The sequence below is a fragment of the Apaloderma vittatum genome, unplaced genomic scaffold, assembly GCF_000703405.1.
Source record: "Apaloderma vittatum isolate BGI_N311 unplaced genomic scaffold, ASM70340v1 scaffold9465, whole genome shotgun sequence".
Taxonomy (NCBI): Eukaryota; Metazoa; Chordata; class Aves; order Trogoniformes; family Trogonidae; genus Apaloderma; species Apaloderma vittatum.
Window position 1 is genome coordinate 50,237 of NW_009715482.1, and position 17,065 is coordinate 67,301.

The following is a 17,065-nucleotide window of genomic DNA, read 5'->3' on the forward strand; positions in this document are numbered from 1 at the left end:
TCCCAAATGAAAGATTTTTAAGTTTATAGTTGACAATGAAAGTGTTTGCTTATATTTATTGTTAATTGTTTGTTGGGTAGACATACAAGAATGGAGACAGCTTGTGTTCTATGATTTCAGAAATTTTTAAAGCAATGAAGCCGAGTATTTTTATTTTTGAAAAGTTACTGTGAACAACGTGCCCAGTGGATGAAAAAGTACTCTGAGCTTTTTCTCTGTGTGTTTCAAAGAAATTAATATGAGTGCTTTTATAAATTGATTGTACTATTTGTTCATAAATAAAGCATAAGCTAGGTAAAATTGTGTCCTCGTAGACCACACACACTTCATATAATACTAATAGTACTAATACCAGTCCCCTAGATATCGGTACTGAAGGGAGAAGTGACTGTCTTCAAGAAAATGGAGCAGAAAATAAAGTCTCCAGTCAGATAACTGACTTTCCGCTTAATGTCAAACTCCTGAGAATGCAGTATGCTCTAATGTCATAGAAGAGAGAGTTCCTAGATTTTCTGTGGTGAAGGAAGAGAAAGGCAAATCTATTTTACATATTAGGAAACAATTCAAATACAAGGATAAATATATTTTTATTTCATTTTACATAAACTGCTTTTATATTCAGAAGAAAAGAGTCTGCACTGTGTGTCATAGTTAGATCCAGCAGCTGAAAGCTAGTGCGAGTTTTTGGGTTGAATCCCAAGTTTTGTGTTTGTTCCTGGATATTTGCACAGTGTTTTACCTCTGTACCTATAATAAAGAAACATTCTCTTTGATGTAAGTTTTTATTGCTCATTAAAACCTGGAAAGAAATGTGTGTCAAAAGCTGCATTTAGTTTCATTTTTGTGGATACAGTTGAGATACTTGTTCTTAAACTGTTTTTACCTACACTACCATTTAAAGTTTCTAATTATGTTCTAAGCATAAAATTCTCTTTGAAACAGTATGACATGAATATGGATATAATAATTAACATAGTTATTCCATTTTAAAAGGAAAAATAAGACAAATTTTAATGAGAGCTACAATGTGCAATAAGGATGACCTTTAAGAAAATACCCTTTTTTCATCTGAGTTCAGGAAATATAAAATCCTTTAAATGTAGAAAAGACAACAGACTCCTTACTACTTAAGCTGTTTGCCAAAAGGAAGCGTCTTTAATATTTCACATATTTTTGGTTCCTATCTTAGAGCTCTGAGAATGTTACCAAGTTTGGATAAGTGTTTTGAATGAGGTGAACTGAGCTGAATTTGTTGAGGTCTCATAAAAGCCTTGGAGAGGATTCTAATGGACAAGCAAAACTTAATAAGACCCAGTGTATTTAAGGAAAAACTTTTCCACCTTATGCTAAGTCCTTTGAGGAAAAGGACATATCACATGCTGCTGTGATTTCATGTTGCTAGTTAATGTTTGATTACTGCCGTGTATAACACATGGTAGAGTGAAGCTTGTAACTACGGGTGTTGGCATTTTTATTATTACTTAGCACTGGCTTTATAGTAAGAAAATTATTCCACAAAATTATATTGTAAAAAACATCGAAAAGGGTACACCATTAAAATGTGATCTACTTTAAGGAATATTACAATTTTGTTTTAAAATGTAACCCTCTAATTGATGAGTTTTACCTAAACAAGTCCTACGGAAAAGACAAATGCTGTTTTAAAATGAAGCTACTTCAGAAAAAAATAACCCAAGGCTTATCAATTCTTGAGTTTTGCTTTGTTCAGAGGAAGAAATTGAAGAGTAAAAGTGAAAATCTGTGAAATGTTTTGTGAGAGAATAAGAAGCAAAGTTAAGGCAGAAGATACACATGATGGAAGAGAAAGCTTGATATTGTAATGGTTGATTGTGGTATCTCATTTTCAGAAAGTATTTATTTTTAAATGTTAATAGCCTGGAAAATGGATTTTAGAAGTTCCTTGAGTCCTCATATCTTAATCAGGTAGTTAAGGCTAAGAAAAATAAGGGAATTCGCAGTTTCAGTTGCGGGCTTTTAAGCATTAGGAATTATTGCTTCTGGTGGTCATAGTTGCCACAGGCTCCCGCTGTTTCTTTATTGTGCTTCTGTTGGATTTCCTCGCATTATAAGCCAATGTCAGAAGGTACCGTTAGTTTCGCTCCCCATCTTTAAGAGAACAACAAAGGTGAAGGCAACGATGGGAAAATAAAGGGAAGAGCATGTCAGAAGAACTGAGACTAGGATAATGTAAGGGAAAAAGGAAACACCACGTGTGAACTGGATATGAAGAACAGACAAATTTGAAATGTGGAACTGCAGGGCTTCCATGTGTTAAACAGGGAAGGGAATGGGTGCACTCAGTGGGAGGAGGAGAAAGGGGGAAGGAGCACACATCTTCTGAGGACAGACTGGAAGATAAGGATGGAGGCATTGCAGAAGAGTATGTCTTCAAAAGAATTAGCAGAAAGAAGAGATCTCACTTTGGATGGACATAATAAGTCGTTTCCTAACAGAAGAATAATTATCCAGGGGATATATAGGAACCTGTAGAGAAAAAAGCTGGTTGAATGTAAGTAAGAATTGTAGAGCACAGTGGTGTAGCCTCTCTAGGTCTCTAGGCAGGAAAAAAATATCAAAGCCCTGGTCTTACTTCCCACTGTTACTGCTACAAGATACACCATAGTTGGCATCAGAGCCTCAGCAATCCTTGCTATCACAGTGCTATATGTTATATGAGATAAGAACAATTCAGTGTTTCTCCTTAAATCTTTCTGTAGTAAGGGCTGTTCTGTGGGAGGTTTTTTGCCTACTAGTAATGTTACCACAATGTAGTACTTAAAATCAGAGTCAACTCAACAGGAAGTGGGTTGAGTCCAGCCCTGCTAGGTCTGTTAGATGTTGCACGCCACTGTTAACACCTGAAAAATTCATTAGCATTCTGCAAATGCTCTCTGAAAGACCAGAGTAATGATAGGAAATACGATGTGGAAAGCAGTACTTTTAATACTGTTGCGTGTGTTACATAGCTTTCAGTCTCTTGGAAACTATGGCAATATACCTACAATGACGTCCCTTTTTTCAGGTCTATTTTTACAAAAATGTTGAGCATTAACATTCGTGGTACTTTGGAATTCTCGAATATGGTATGGAAATGTTCATGAGCATTATTTGAAGTTTCTTAAATTAACTTGAAAAATAATCACTGAATGCATATGGAATAATTTTAATACGGAAAATGAAAACAAATATCCAAGTGACTAATCGATTTGATTTAATATCCCATAAAGTAAGAGGAATTAAGTAATCTTGCCAGTAATAAAGTTTGGGTGGCAATAACTTCCATCATAGAAGAAAAGTATTTTTCATTTCTTCAAAGCTCACTTTAGAGTCCCTCTTTAGATGTTATTTTTCTTTCTTGCATGTCATCCATTAAAGATTAGCTGTGGAAGGTTGGAGCATGAAGAGATTATGAATGACAGAACAACTCCTGCAGAATAATAATCAGTTTTTGGTATTTAATGCTGTTTGACTTTTGCAGACACATTTCTTATTAACCTTTGGTACAAACAGAAATCCAGGTTCCTGATATCTCATGGAGAAGATGAATTCAAGATCCTCTTCCAATTAAACTGAAATAAGGCCAATATTGGGCTTTAGCCAAAAGAACTCAATAGTTCCCAACCCTTGTGTTTATAAACTTAAATACAAATGATATTTTACAGATTTTTACAGGTAACGCATATACTTCCTAACTCAGTTTTCTGCATGTAATTCATTTGTGTGTATTGTTCTTTCGGGTTTTGTCCTATTAATATTTCATTATGCAAGACTATTTCGTGAATATTTTTTCAAAATATTTGCTGGTAACTAACAGAATTTGAAAATAGCTGTAGGATTTGAATCCTCTGTATGTGATAAGGGACAATCCATCTAAAAGTCAGGAAGAAAAAAACCAAGGTGGGAGTATTGTGACTGAGAACATCTTGGCTTTATTTTTAAGAGCTTAATTTGAAACAGTGCGATTTTACCTTCAGGTTGTCAGAATTGCTGATTGTCAAAAAGTTGCACACAGCATTTGAAGTACAATACAGAGTGAGCTGGCATAGGTTAAAATGTAAATTACAAAGCTATTTAATAGTGGAGCATGGAGCATGTATGTCAAAAGCAAGCCAGTATCTTCTGCATATATTTATGATTAGTCTGGCTCTTCTGTCTTCCCCGCTCTGATGCTAGGTGAGCGTAAAGAATTGAGATTTATTCAGAAATAGAAAGGTCTGCAAATAATCTGCTTCCTGAGGTATTAAATTTTTGTTTCTTTAACCTGTCAAATTATAACTTGCAAACTTTATTGCAACATTTATATTTTTCCATCTAAAGTAAATATTCAGGCATCAGTAATTATTCACTGAAGAAAAGTTTAACAGCATTGTGGTGTGAATTTTGAAGTCAGCTGTGTGTAGTGTGTTAGAAGCAGAGGCTTAAGTATTGTACAGGGATTGGCTTTCACAAGAACTGCCTTGAGGTCTGTGTATAATACTCTCTCCTATTCTTTCCCACTTTATTTTTTTTTAATTGAATTGGGATCTGAGTACACAAAGAAAACCATATGCAGAGCTGCCACTAGGCAACTTTAGCCTTTTATTAAGAACGCTCTGTTTATAGCATTGGAAGTGTAGGAAGAGATGAATGCTGTGCACTAAATACAACAAACACAAAGCAATAAAGAAGTCACTGTGTTCTATCAGTGTTTGTTCAGATTGCTTTATCTATAAAGTCACATTTGGGTGTAAATGACTTGTAGTCTATAATTCCTGGTATAGACCAGTGAAAACTCTTAAGTAGTCTTCCTATGATCTTATCACTATTTTGCTTTTATTTTCCAGTTATAGGTCATAACTGAAAGTAAATGAATGGTAGCTTTCAGAAAAAAAAAAAAAACAGCTAGGAACTTTAAGTTGTTTCGTAACAGAGTATTTCAGCACTATTTTTAAGTCAGTCAGTCCTGGAGCTCGTGGTAGTTTGCCATTAACCTGAATGAGAACTGTATAAGGGCCTTAGGCTTTGAACATTTCTAGGGATTATCTACGTTTTGTAACATGTATGCGCAGAGACCAATGTTAAAGGCTTTCACAGCAATGCAGTAAATCGGTTTTTTGTTGTTTATTTGGCTATGATAAGATTGATTTCTTAACTAAGACTTCTGAGCACAGTCATTAAATCTATTAGAAAGAAGCCTCAGAGGATTTTGATTTCTAAAGTGACTGGATAACAAATACATACGTGTTTGTATTTTTATAAGGAGAACAAGCATATATTCATATGGTTTAATAATAGTGGCCCACCTGGAAATGACAAGGATAGTTCCTAAGTCTTTCTATGTTTAGGCAGATGAAAATCCAGCAACATTGGGCAGGAATGGGAGAACTGATGAAAATGAAGAGGCAAGTAGTCATTACACCTCTTTTCCCACTATACTTTCCTAAGTCACCCTCACATTTGTGTAGCTGCTACTCAGAAATCCAAAGTGAATACACAACAAAAAATCCCAAAAATGCTTTCGTTATACCTCTTTGTTGGATACATTTCACCTGACAGTTTTTTATGGAAGAAACTGAGCAGGATAAACAAGAAGCTCATTACAGGTATCTTGAATTCTAAGTTTGACTTGATCAGGCAAGTTCTTTCATGTTTCTGCTACTCCTTCAGTATAATATATGTCTCCAAAAGGCAGAAATCGGAAGATATTTTTGGCTTAATATTTTCTTGTGAGTCCAACATTCACTCCCATGTTAGAGCTGTATACCTATATGAAATAGTTATCATGCATCAAATTCTTTTGAATCGCTAATTATTATTATTATTTCAGTGAATTCTGGAATAGTTAAGATGCTCAGAGCCTTTTTTGTAAGAACATATAATCTCACTTGAGTTTCTTGTTGCTGTAATGGTGCGAGTAACTAGTAAAATTACTTTGAATGTACTAGGATCAATGCCAAAGAAAATCCCAAGTTGTTTGTTATTCAGCAACCACTGATCTTAAATAATGAATCTTAAACTGCAAAACCCTGATCTTCTGCAACAATACGTTGTTATTAATGGAAAAACTTTCTCGGCATATCTTTTTCTTGAATGTAACTGATTACTGTAACTAGTGCTTGTTATAAAAACAATTAGCAAAATCCTAATGGTACTATTAATTTGATTACTTTTTTTCCACATAATCCAAAGCCAAAAGCAGTATTTTGTCAAATCTGTTCATGTTAAACACCTTGCATCATCCAAAATATTGTTGTTATTTCTGTAAAGCTGACTTATCTTGAAAGTTGATTGTTATAGTGTTATAATATTTACTGTATCTTCTGAGATAGCGGTGTAGGTAGTGATGTCATCTTTTCCTTATAAGGTCTGGCCTGTATTCTGGGTTGTATGTTTTTTAATAGGCAGCATGAAGTAATTTCTGCTGCTATAGATGTTTTAAGTCCTAACAATTTCTTCTTTCTTGCCTTTCCTATTCATTCTTTTTTTTTTTATTTATTTGCACAGATGACCTCTAGGAAATCAGCAAACAGACTTTTTTTCCTGGGAACCGTGCTTCCTTCCCTTCCCCCCAAGTTCTGTTGTTTGTAAAATCATGAAGTAGTGTTTAAACTAGAATGTTTTCCAACACACCTTCTCGCTACTGCTGTATTTTAAAGGTAGTTTAGAAAGTGTAGAAAATAGGTTTGCCAAAAGAATCAGGTTCAACTAAGAAAATATGTACACTGCTTTGACTCAGTAAACTCATACTCAGTATGGTTCATCTTCTTCATATTTACTTTTGCCCATATTAGAAAACAATTAGCTTACTAAACAAATTTGAGTATTTGGGAAGAAAAAATCTACTTTGAGGCTCTCTCATTTGACTAAGAATTACATGATATTTGATAAGCTTGTTTAAAAATGGACATATCCAAATATTATTGTAAACATCCATTGATTTGTTTTACCTGCAATATAAGTATTTTACTTAGTTGGCTTACATAGTAGCTAATAATATTTGTTAATGTAATTTAACTGCTGTGAACCTTTACTGAACAAATATTGAAATTTATACAAGTCAAAGAAAGAGAATCTCTAATGACTTTTGTAAAAGCTTCCATTTAATAGTTAAGGAGAAAAGTTTATATGACATACCAGATGCAATTAACAGTAGATTTTACATTTAATAAAAAGAAAGAAGCATATGTATTTGCTTTATTCATTCCATCATAATTTGCATTAGAGCTGTGGGTGTTTAATGAGCAAATTCCAGCTAAAATGCTATATTGATTTTCTAAGTGAACTTTGTAATAGCTATCTACCTTACAAAAGCTCTCTGTTTACAATTGTTTTCTTTACTAAAAAGTAAAAATGTTTTAGAATTGATGAGTTTAGCATAACGATTCTTTTAAAATAAAGAGCTCTTTTAGAGCATGCAGGGGTTTTAGTTACAAGGAGAAAGATGTTATTAAATTATTCCAAAGCAAATAAAGTTTATGCAACTAAACAGTAATGTCATATTTGTATGTATTACAGTGTTTGCAAGCACTGGAAAATCATCCTTTTTTTTTTTTCTTATTTTAGTGCTATGGGATTGAAATATTTTACCTTTTGAATGTCATGTATGTATATGAATTAGTAAATGACACAATTCATTGTAGCTTAATACTTGACTATTCATAACTTCATTTTTTGCGTGTCATTTTCTTGCCTGAAACATGAGTTCTATAAGAATTTGTTTCTTGTTGGTCAGACCTCAAGATAAACAGGATAGGGTTGGTTGGTGCACCATTGGAAGGTCTCCAAGAAAAACCTTGTGGTGTCGACCAAAGCAGTTGGTGCCTAAGTAGCTGGATCTCTCTTTTCGTTGGATGAGGCGTCAGGTCAGTGTGCCAGTATGAGGCTGGGGTGTTGCTGGATATGCCATGTCTTGAATGGTACTTCGGAGCCTTACTCCTCATTACCGTCGATTAATTTTCACCTGGCATTTTTAAGGAGCTTAGAGATGATGATCCAGATATTCTTTACTTTTTTTTTCTTAATATAGAGAGGGTTTATGTCGCTCCCTCTCATAGGCTTTTCACTGGACAGCTTATACTTTAAATACTTTCCTAAATATGACACAAAACGTTTTGATTTGCTGCTGCATTGCAACCCAAAGGTTTATTTGAAGAATCTTGTGGTCCTTACAGTCCTGAACTTTTACTTGTGACACATCCATAGCTCAATCTGAGTGGTGAATATTACTGGTAACAGCATCCTACCTGCAGACTACCTGCAATTCTGTAACTGTTGCAATATTCTACATAGTATTTTTAAAAAAAAAAAAGGAATTTGTGAAACAATAAATAGAGTCAGAAATGTATGGACGTTGTGTAACATAAATGTCTAACCTAAATTCAGCAGAAGCTTTGACTGGTAAATTAATCGGGTGAGTTATCCTTCTCTAGACCATTAAAATTAAATAGATGAGAAATTAAGTATTTTTTTAAAATTAGTGATTTCTTGTGGTCAGTGTCAGTACTACTACATTGTATTAAAATGCCATGTTACTAAGTATCTTTTTTTCTTTTTTCAAACTTAGATTACCATACAGGCATCTCTACCTGATTTTCTGCACTCTCCCTATCTGTTTTAATGCTAAAAAAATAAGTTGCATTACTACTTTTAAGAAATAGAAGGAAAAGCCAGATACTTGTAATTGGTATGGAACTACATATACATTTTTTTTAATGTAGTTGGTGGATCTGGTCATTGTGATATTTACTCCAGTGCCTCAATTTAGTGGGAGGATAAGAAAAAAAGAGAGTTGCTCAACTGAAGTCACTTTTCCATAGCCAATAATTAAAAGAGTATTTTGCAACGGACCTTGGGGGGAGCAGAGGGAAGGGTTCACTGTTCAAGGCAATTCGCCTCTGGACTGCTCTCAGTAATGGTAACATTTAAGATAGGCAGGCTGTTTAAGTAACTTAAAAAAAAAAATCTCTTTTTCTAAATGTTTTCATACTGTTATATATGTATTACATTGGTTTAAGACAAATAAGCAATAATCTGGTTTTTAAAAGCCTGTATATTTATTATTACCGCTGGTGATAGTTATGCAAAGAGAGGATTAGATATGCCAAAACACCCCCTCTCTGTGTACTTGTATGCTCAAGACCCATTGTGGCAGACAGCAAACAGTTGTTTTCTCTGCCAAGGTGGGGATGTTACAAGATCTGACGGAGGAAGGGATGCATTCAGAGAGACCAGAAAGAAGAAGTTAACTAATCTGGAAACTAATTCACCCCAGAACAGAAATAAGTGCCAAATCATCAGTTATTTTAGACAGTTTTCTATTTGTTTCAGCAATTGTTTTGCATTATGAAAATGTTTCCTCTTGCAACTTTATGGAGAGGGTTCTCTCTGCAGTGGCTCTGGCATGGTGCTAGATAAACTGCCATAATTTACAGGAAACCTATAGTAAACAAATACATTGAGGTACAGATAGGTAACAGTTACGATACAGAATTAAACTGCTTGCATATTTCAAATACAACCAGTACATAGCCCTTGTCTTATAGTTTACCCAGGCAGTCAGTGCTGAGGCACTAGTTTCCCTGCCTTTGCAGATCTCGACAGCCTAAGTGGAATTCTAGTGAGCTCAAATGCATGGCCCACCTCGTACAATTTGTTCGTGTTCTTGCTGAGCCACCTGCTTTTGCAGATATCGGACTCATCCTCTGCAAGTGCTGTGAACTTATTCCTGAAAACCAGTCTGTGTGCATCTATTTCGGCAGCTGCTTTACTCGTATCTTAGTTTTTAATGTTCCACATCAAGCACAGCTTTCTTCTTGCAAACAAGGGAAACAGATCTTCAAGAAAAAAGACACTGTTTTTGTGAAACAAGTAAATACTCGGAAGACAATTGAATCAGTGTTTGCTAAATTTTGAGTACAAAAGATTTTTTTCACAGGTGGTTGAGTCACCATCCCTGGATGTGTTTAAAGGTCGTTTAGATGTGGTGTTGGGAGATATGGTTTAGGGATGCACTTGGTAGAGTAGGGTTAATGGTTGGACTCGATGATCCCAAGGGTCTTTTCCAACCTGAATGATTCTATGATTTAAAGATTTGTGCTTCTGATGCTGAAATTTTTTGGTTGATGTTGGGATGCAACTTGTAACAGCTCTGGTCTGATGACTAGGCTTGCAGCAACTCTAAAGATTTTCATGAAAGGAGGGACTGCACTTCTAGAAATAACATATAGCCTTTCCCTGTCTTCTTTTGTCCAGCGTGTCATTACTGTGCAGCCTTTTGCTAGACCTGCAAAAAATGCACACTTACTCCTCAGTAACACTCTTCTCCCCTGCTTAAGGGCAAGAGGATTGCTTCCCTACCAGAAACACCTTTCTAATTCATCTCTCCTGACTCTTTTTCCATTTGTCTTTTCTCCTGTCTTACATCCCTGGGTTTCTGAGCTGCTTGTGAATTGTATAGAAAGATACCACTTTTATGTATTTCAGTTGATTTGGAGGGGTTTGGTGGATTTTTGCTGCTGATAAAGTGGATTTCGTGCAGTAATATAGCTTCTACCAAAATGTAATACTATATTCCTATTGTTCCATTCTGTGAAGAATCATAAAGTGGTTTATGTTATATCACACTATGAAGTTTTTGTACAATAATGTACAAAGGTGAAGTAAGAGTAAACCAACGTATAAAGGCAGCAAAGTTGGTGTCAGTTGAGGTAGGAATGGAAGGATGAAATGAAGAGGGAGGAAGATTGTCTTTGAGATCTTAATGATTTAAGCGGTTTCAGGAGGGAGCAGAGAGTTCTGGCAGTAAGGAAGCCCAGCAGCAGCATCTTAACACAGAAGGTTCTTGAGAAATAAATGCCAAAATTTGCAAGAGACTGTAGTGTGATGTTATGAGACTGTTGCTAAACACCAGCTTGGCAGACTAAAAGAGGAGCCGAGAGAATTCTGGAACCTAGAGACCTCAGCTGAGTTTTTTGGAGGTACCTGTGCCAGTCAGGTGTCTTGGAGTAACAGCGGTCTTTCTATGGCAACCTGAAAATCCCTAGACATTTCGACTGCAGGGTTTTATGCTGACTGCAAGGAGAGATTTGCAGTATTGCAGAGGGAAATGATGAAAGTATGAATAAAGATTTCAGTGGAGGCAGGGTCGAGGTAAAGATCCTGGCGGTGTGCCAGAGATGGTGTTAGACATATTGACAGGGGAGAGGCAGGGAGAAAACGTAAGCCCAGGATGAGGAATGACTTGAAGGTGTTAGTTTGCTCCCAAGGATAGACAGTAAATCTTAGTTTATTGGCACCTAATGCTCCAAGGTCCATGTATGCCGTAACAGATAATATAACAGTATATTACACAATAAAGTAAAGGCTTGGCAGAGAAGGAGGTGCCAGCTGTGCCACTCTTGTGATACCAGAGACAGACCACAAAAATATTAAAATTTTCAATGTTCAATATTAGTGTACCACCCTGATAGGAAGCAGTGTGATGGTAGAAGTAGTTTTAACGGATCTTTAATTTCAACTTTATGTCTCATACAATTGAGCTGTAAGAATTACTTTTCTATTAAAAGGTATTCAGAATGCAAAACAAATCACTTTGTTGCCTTGTTTGATTATACAAGGGTGAATTTGAAAACACATAGCTTTGTTTCATTCCTTAAAGTATTAATTTTAGCAATCAACAGCAATTTAATGTTGTGTCTGAAGAGTAATACAGATCTTATCTCGAGTAATCTGAGGTCAGTGAAGAAATGTTGATTTTAGGAGATACTGGCAAAGGCCCATGTAAGTATATCTAATAGTGTCTTTCGCTGTCAAACTTGTTTGTTAAACACACTGGTTACTTTTGCAGCTCTGGTGGAAGAAGTTTATTCTGCTCAACGGGAACGTGACAAGGCTGTCATGGCAAGACTTAGGTTAGCCAATGAAGAGAGAGATGAAGCATTTCTACGAGTCCAGCGTTTAGAAGAGTCTCTCAAAGAGTAAGTATACATATCCTGCCCTGTGCAAAAAGGTGGTTATGTCAGGCTGTGAATGTCATAAACAACTGGACAGTGCTTTTATAGGAAAACTTAGCACAAAATTCTCCGTGATGGAGTACCAGGCTAGTGGTAGTCTTACTATGCTGTTGTTAGCCATCCAATGAGACGGGATTTTTCTATAGAGACTAAGAGCAAGGTGAATAATTTTGATCACAAAAATAAAAAAACGTGATCAAAAGCTTTGGTACTGATTTATTCAGGGATAAATAAGATGAATGTGACATTTTATAGGGTTCTTTTGACACAGAGTGCTAGACTGTCAGTCAGAAGTTGCGATGTATAGGAAATCAATCAAGCCATTAAGCCCACTAGATGTTTCCTTCAGCAAAATTTCTACTAATGATGTGGGTGAAGTAGTAAAAACATGGGGTTTTGCTTATGTTTAGTGAAGGCGCAATTTGTAAGGCAATAAAGGTATAAGTAATACTTCATAGAACAGAAATAGGTAATCTCTCAATAAACAAAACGGTGAAGTCAGAAGACAGATCAAGAACAGTTTCTCTTCTCACTTCGGGAAGCAGCTTTGAAGCTACAATTTGCCTATCCATTTTATCCTTCTGCACCCAAGTTGTGATCATCCCGGTTACCATCTATGGTAGTCCTCCAAAATCTAGAGAGGCTGAGAAATTTCTCCATTTTTTCTGCCAAGAGAAATGCAAAGCAATCAAGTTTTTCATGGTAGAGACTGAATAGGTGCAGTTGTTGGTTAACTAAATGGCAGGCAATTACATTTTAAATAATTGATTCTACTAAGAACACTTTTTCCTCTTTATGGCAGAAAATCAGTTGTTGTCTTTTGGGTGTTTTTGTAGGTAAGGCCAGAAAATGTTTTCTAAATAAATTTCAGTAATCTGCACATAGTTTTCATTTGCGTACTGTGGAATTTACAAGTTGCTAGAGTTTGTCACAACCTGTAAGTATGACTCAGCAGCAAGATCAGGAATTTCCATTCCCACTAGAATTAGTGCACAATTTGTTAGAATAAATGTCTCTACAGAGCCCATTATAGGTGTACATGCATCTGAAATGTTACTTTGAGCAGCAGTCTCTCAGAAAATTACAAATGAGCTTTAAATTCCCATAGGAGGCATCATAACTGTAAGCCTTACTCTAGTCTTTCCATTTTTTTCTGTCTCTCTTCTAATTACGTATGTTCCAAGAGTAAAGAAAGCCAGAAAGTTCTGTATGACCCCAAACATACAATGAAACTGTGTATAAGCTGTTAACATAAACTCAAGATCTTTGGGGTTAAAGCACTCAAGTCTTGCAGCAAATTAATTATTCTAGTTGGCAGACCTAGTCAATGACTTTGGGGTTTCTGGAAGAAATCCCAGGTTAAGTGTGTGAGAGGCGTATTGCTGCTTTTTCTGCAGTAAAATCCATAGACACTTGTGTGACAGGTTATGACACACATGAATCACCTGTTTGCCCTTCAACCCCTTCTATCTGCTTCACTTATGTACTGGAAGATCAACTCAGTTCTAAGCAGAAGGATCAGAAAAGAGAAGAAACTGTTTCTTGGAGAAGATGCATGCTACCTTCCCCAAAAGAATGTCATTGCAGAAGGCACTGGATACACTGGTAATTACCAAGTTACTTGCTCCAAGGAGAGGGTCAGTAACTCCGTTGGCTCATAGCTTGGAGCCAAGCTTTTATACCTTATTGCTATCATTTAGAGAATAGCAGTTGTTACTGTCATCCACTTGGGTGCTCTTTCCAGTGCTTTCTAGAGAGGCCTGATACCCTAATTCACAGTCTTAGAGTTGGCATAGGAGATTTCCTTGTGGAGAACAGCAACCCAACCCAGGTAACAGTTGCGATGGGCTAAGCAGCCACTGTTGGTCCAATACACGATATACATTTCTCTTTGCCTAAACCAGTGAGCCATTGTCTGTGGTTAGTATCTCTTCCTGTATATTCTACAAGTGTTCAGATCAGACTTCTCTGGGATACTTGCTGTCATGACAGCCAACACCAGGACATAAGGCTGTGGACAAAATCAGTTTCATTCAGAAAGCTTGTCTTTGCCAGGCAGCATGTGTTACTGTAAGATCATAGTTGCAGTATTTATCGGGATCTCCCATTCTGCATTACAGAGACTGACTATGGCAACGGCAACCTGCAAGTCTTTCACATCCTTAGTGCTGTGTGACCTGTCACTGGGAGTATCCTGGACATGAACAAAATTGTTAGGCATATTCCAAGCGGGTTTATGCCGCCCATAGGACACAAAGATGTTGCTGAAGGGTTCTGAAAAGTGTTACATGCTTTTGTCTTCATAGATAATCATCACAACAGTAAAAGAAAAATCCTAATTTCAAAAGTCACAAAGGCAGAGTTCCCAAATCTTAATTTATTTCCACTGTAAAGTGTGTTAATCATCTGTGCAGCAAGTACTTAATGATAATGAATTTTTCGGCATTAATTTTCATATGTATTCACCTGAAAGGAAGAAAAACTCATTCTTTATGTTCAAGTAATCATCATGTTCACTGCTTTGGGTGTCTTAATATCTGGCGCTTTTCTCGCCTTCTTACTCATTGAGTCAAACTGCAAGTCTGATAGGAATGTCCTAAGCCATATCAGACAACGTAAAAAACTTGAGAGATATCTCGTTCCTTTCCACCAATTTGTCTTCAGTATTACCTCAGCCCACAGTGACCGCATCCGTTTATGCAACCTAACCACACCTCTGATCTCCTTCTATGACAGTGACCTGCCTGTTGGATGAAGGAAAGGCTGTGGATGTTGTCTACCATGACTTTAGTAAGGCATTTGACACGGTTGCCCACAGCGTTCTCCTAGAGAAATTGACTGCTCTTGACTTGGATGTGCATATGCTTTGCTGGGTAAAAAAATTAGGTGGCCAAGTCCATAGAGTTGTGGTCAGGAGAGTTAAATCCAGTTGGCAGCTGGTCACGAGTGATGTCCCCCAAGGCTCAGTACTGGGGCCACTCCTGTTTAATGTTTTCATCAGTGATCTGAATGAGGGGAGAGAATGCATGCTTAGTAAATTTGCAGATGACACCAAGTTGGATGGAAGTGTCAATCTGCTTGAGGACAGGGAGACTCTCCAGAGGGATCTGGATAGGCTGAATTGCTGGGTCAAGGCCAATCACTTGAGTTTCAATAAGGTCAAATGCTTCCTGTCCTTCAGCCACAACAACCCCCAGCAGCGCTACAGGCTTGGGGAGGAGTGGCTGGAGAGCTGCCAGGCAGGAGAGGGATCTGGGGTTGTTAATAGACGGCCGGCTGAACATGAGCCAGCAGTGTGCCCAGGTGGCCAAGAAGGCCAATGTCATCCTGGCCTGTATCAGGAATGGTGTTGCCAGCAGGAGCAAGGAGGTGATCATGCCCTTGTACTTGGCTTTGGTGATGCCACAGCTTAAGTGCTGTGTCCAGTTTTGGGCCCCACACTACAAGAGGGACGTTGAGATGCCAGAGAGAGTACAGAGGCAGGCTACCAAGCTGGTAGAGCATATATCGTATGAGTAAAGGCTGAGGGATCTGGGGCTATTTAGCCTGGAGAAGAGGAGATTGAGGGGAGACTTTATCACTCTCTTCAGCTACCTGAAAGGACGTTGTAGCAAGATGGAGATTGGTCTGTTCTCCCTAGTGGCAAATGATAGAAAAAGGGGAAATGGCCTTAAGTTGCGCCAGGGGAGGTTCAGGTTGGTTACTGGGAAGAATTTCTTTACTGAGAGGATTGTCAGGCATTGGAACAGGCTGCCCAGGGAGGTGGTTGAGTCACCATCCTTGGAGACGTTTAAGATATGGGTAGACGTTGCATTGAGGGACATGGCTGAGTGGTGTTGATAGGGCTGCAGAAAGGTTGGACTCAATCTTGAAGGCCTCTTCCAGTTGAAAATGTTCTATGATTCTTCCCTGACCCATATCAATCCTATATGTGCTGCACCCTCTAGATAATGTGTTTCTTCCAAGAGCAGCAATGGTATGGTACAGGTAAACATTTCCTGTTGTGATTATTGGTTTGTGGAGGGATATGGGGTTTTTTCTGTAGAAAGTTCTTTTCTATTTGAAATCTTTGGGCATTACAGAACCAAGAAGGCAGGATTGCCTCCATCAGGCTCAGCTGTTTTACTTTGGGTCCATGTATTCTAAGATTATAGAATGCTTATTCATGCAACTGTACCTGTTACAAACAAGAAATCATAGAATCATAGTCTGAGCAACCCCAGCTCTCTCAGCCTGTCCTCATATGTGAGGTGCTTCAGCCCTCTGATCATCTCTGTAGCCCTTCTCTGGACCTGCCTGAGCAGGTCTGTGTCTCTCTTATGCTGAGGGCTCCAGAGCTGAACACAATACTGCAAGTGGAGTCTCATGAGAGTGGACTAGAGGGGAAGAATCTCTTCCCTCGACCTGCTGGTCATGCTGCAACCGCGCATTGCTGAGGCGTGTTGAGCTTATTGTCAGCCAGCACCCCCAAGTCCTCTGCACAGCTGTTCTCAATCCACTCATCACCCAGCCTGTATTTGTGTTTGGGGTTGCCCTGACCTGTGTGCAGGACCTTGCACTTGGCCTTGTTGAACTTCATGAGGTTTGTATGGGCCCACCTCTCAAGCCTGTCAGGGTCCCTCTGGATGACATCCCTTCCCTCCAGCGCATCGACCACACCACACAGCTTGGTGTCATCAGCAGACTTGCTGAGGATGAGCTCGATCCCGCTGCCCGTGTCACCAGCAAAGATGTTAAATAGCACTGGTCCCAATACTGACCCCTGAGGAACAGCACTCGTTACTGCTCTCCATTCAGGTATTGAGCCATTGACCACAGTTCTGAGCGGCAGAGATGATAGGATGAGTCACGAGGCACTTGGTTTACTATGTTTAATTTTGTAGTTTCTTCTGGAATCTTGAAACTTTTCCGGGTACCACCCTTAATATTTTCTTCCTGATGCTGTTGTTCAAAAGGTCAAGTTCTCTGTCTCAGATATGCAGCACACAGAGGTCTGATTTTTTTTAAAGAACATTGGCTACTTGTCCCACACTCATCAAGTTTTAGAGCACAGG

The 17,065-nt window shown here is 37.8% G+C and overlaps 1 protein-coding gene across 1 annotated transcript in view; it reads left to right on the forward strand.

Moving 5' to 3' along the window:
* Nucleotides 1-17,065, forward strand: part of MIPOL1 (mirror-image polydactyly 1) — a 158,052-nt gene that overhangs the window by 22,564 nt on the left and 118,423 nt on the right. Inside the window, exon 6 of the mRNA XM_009869167.1 lies at nt 11,846-11,975. Coding sequence (XP_009867469.1) covers nt 11,846-11,975 — 130 coding nt within the window. The remainder of the gene's footprint in view (nt 1-11,845; nt 11,976-17,065) is intronic.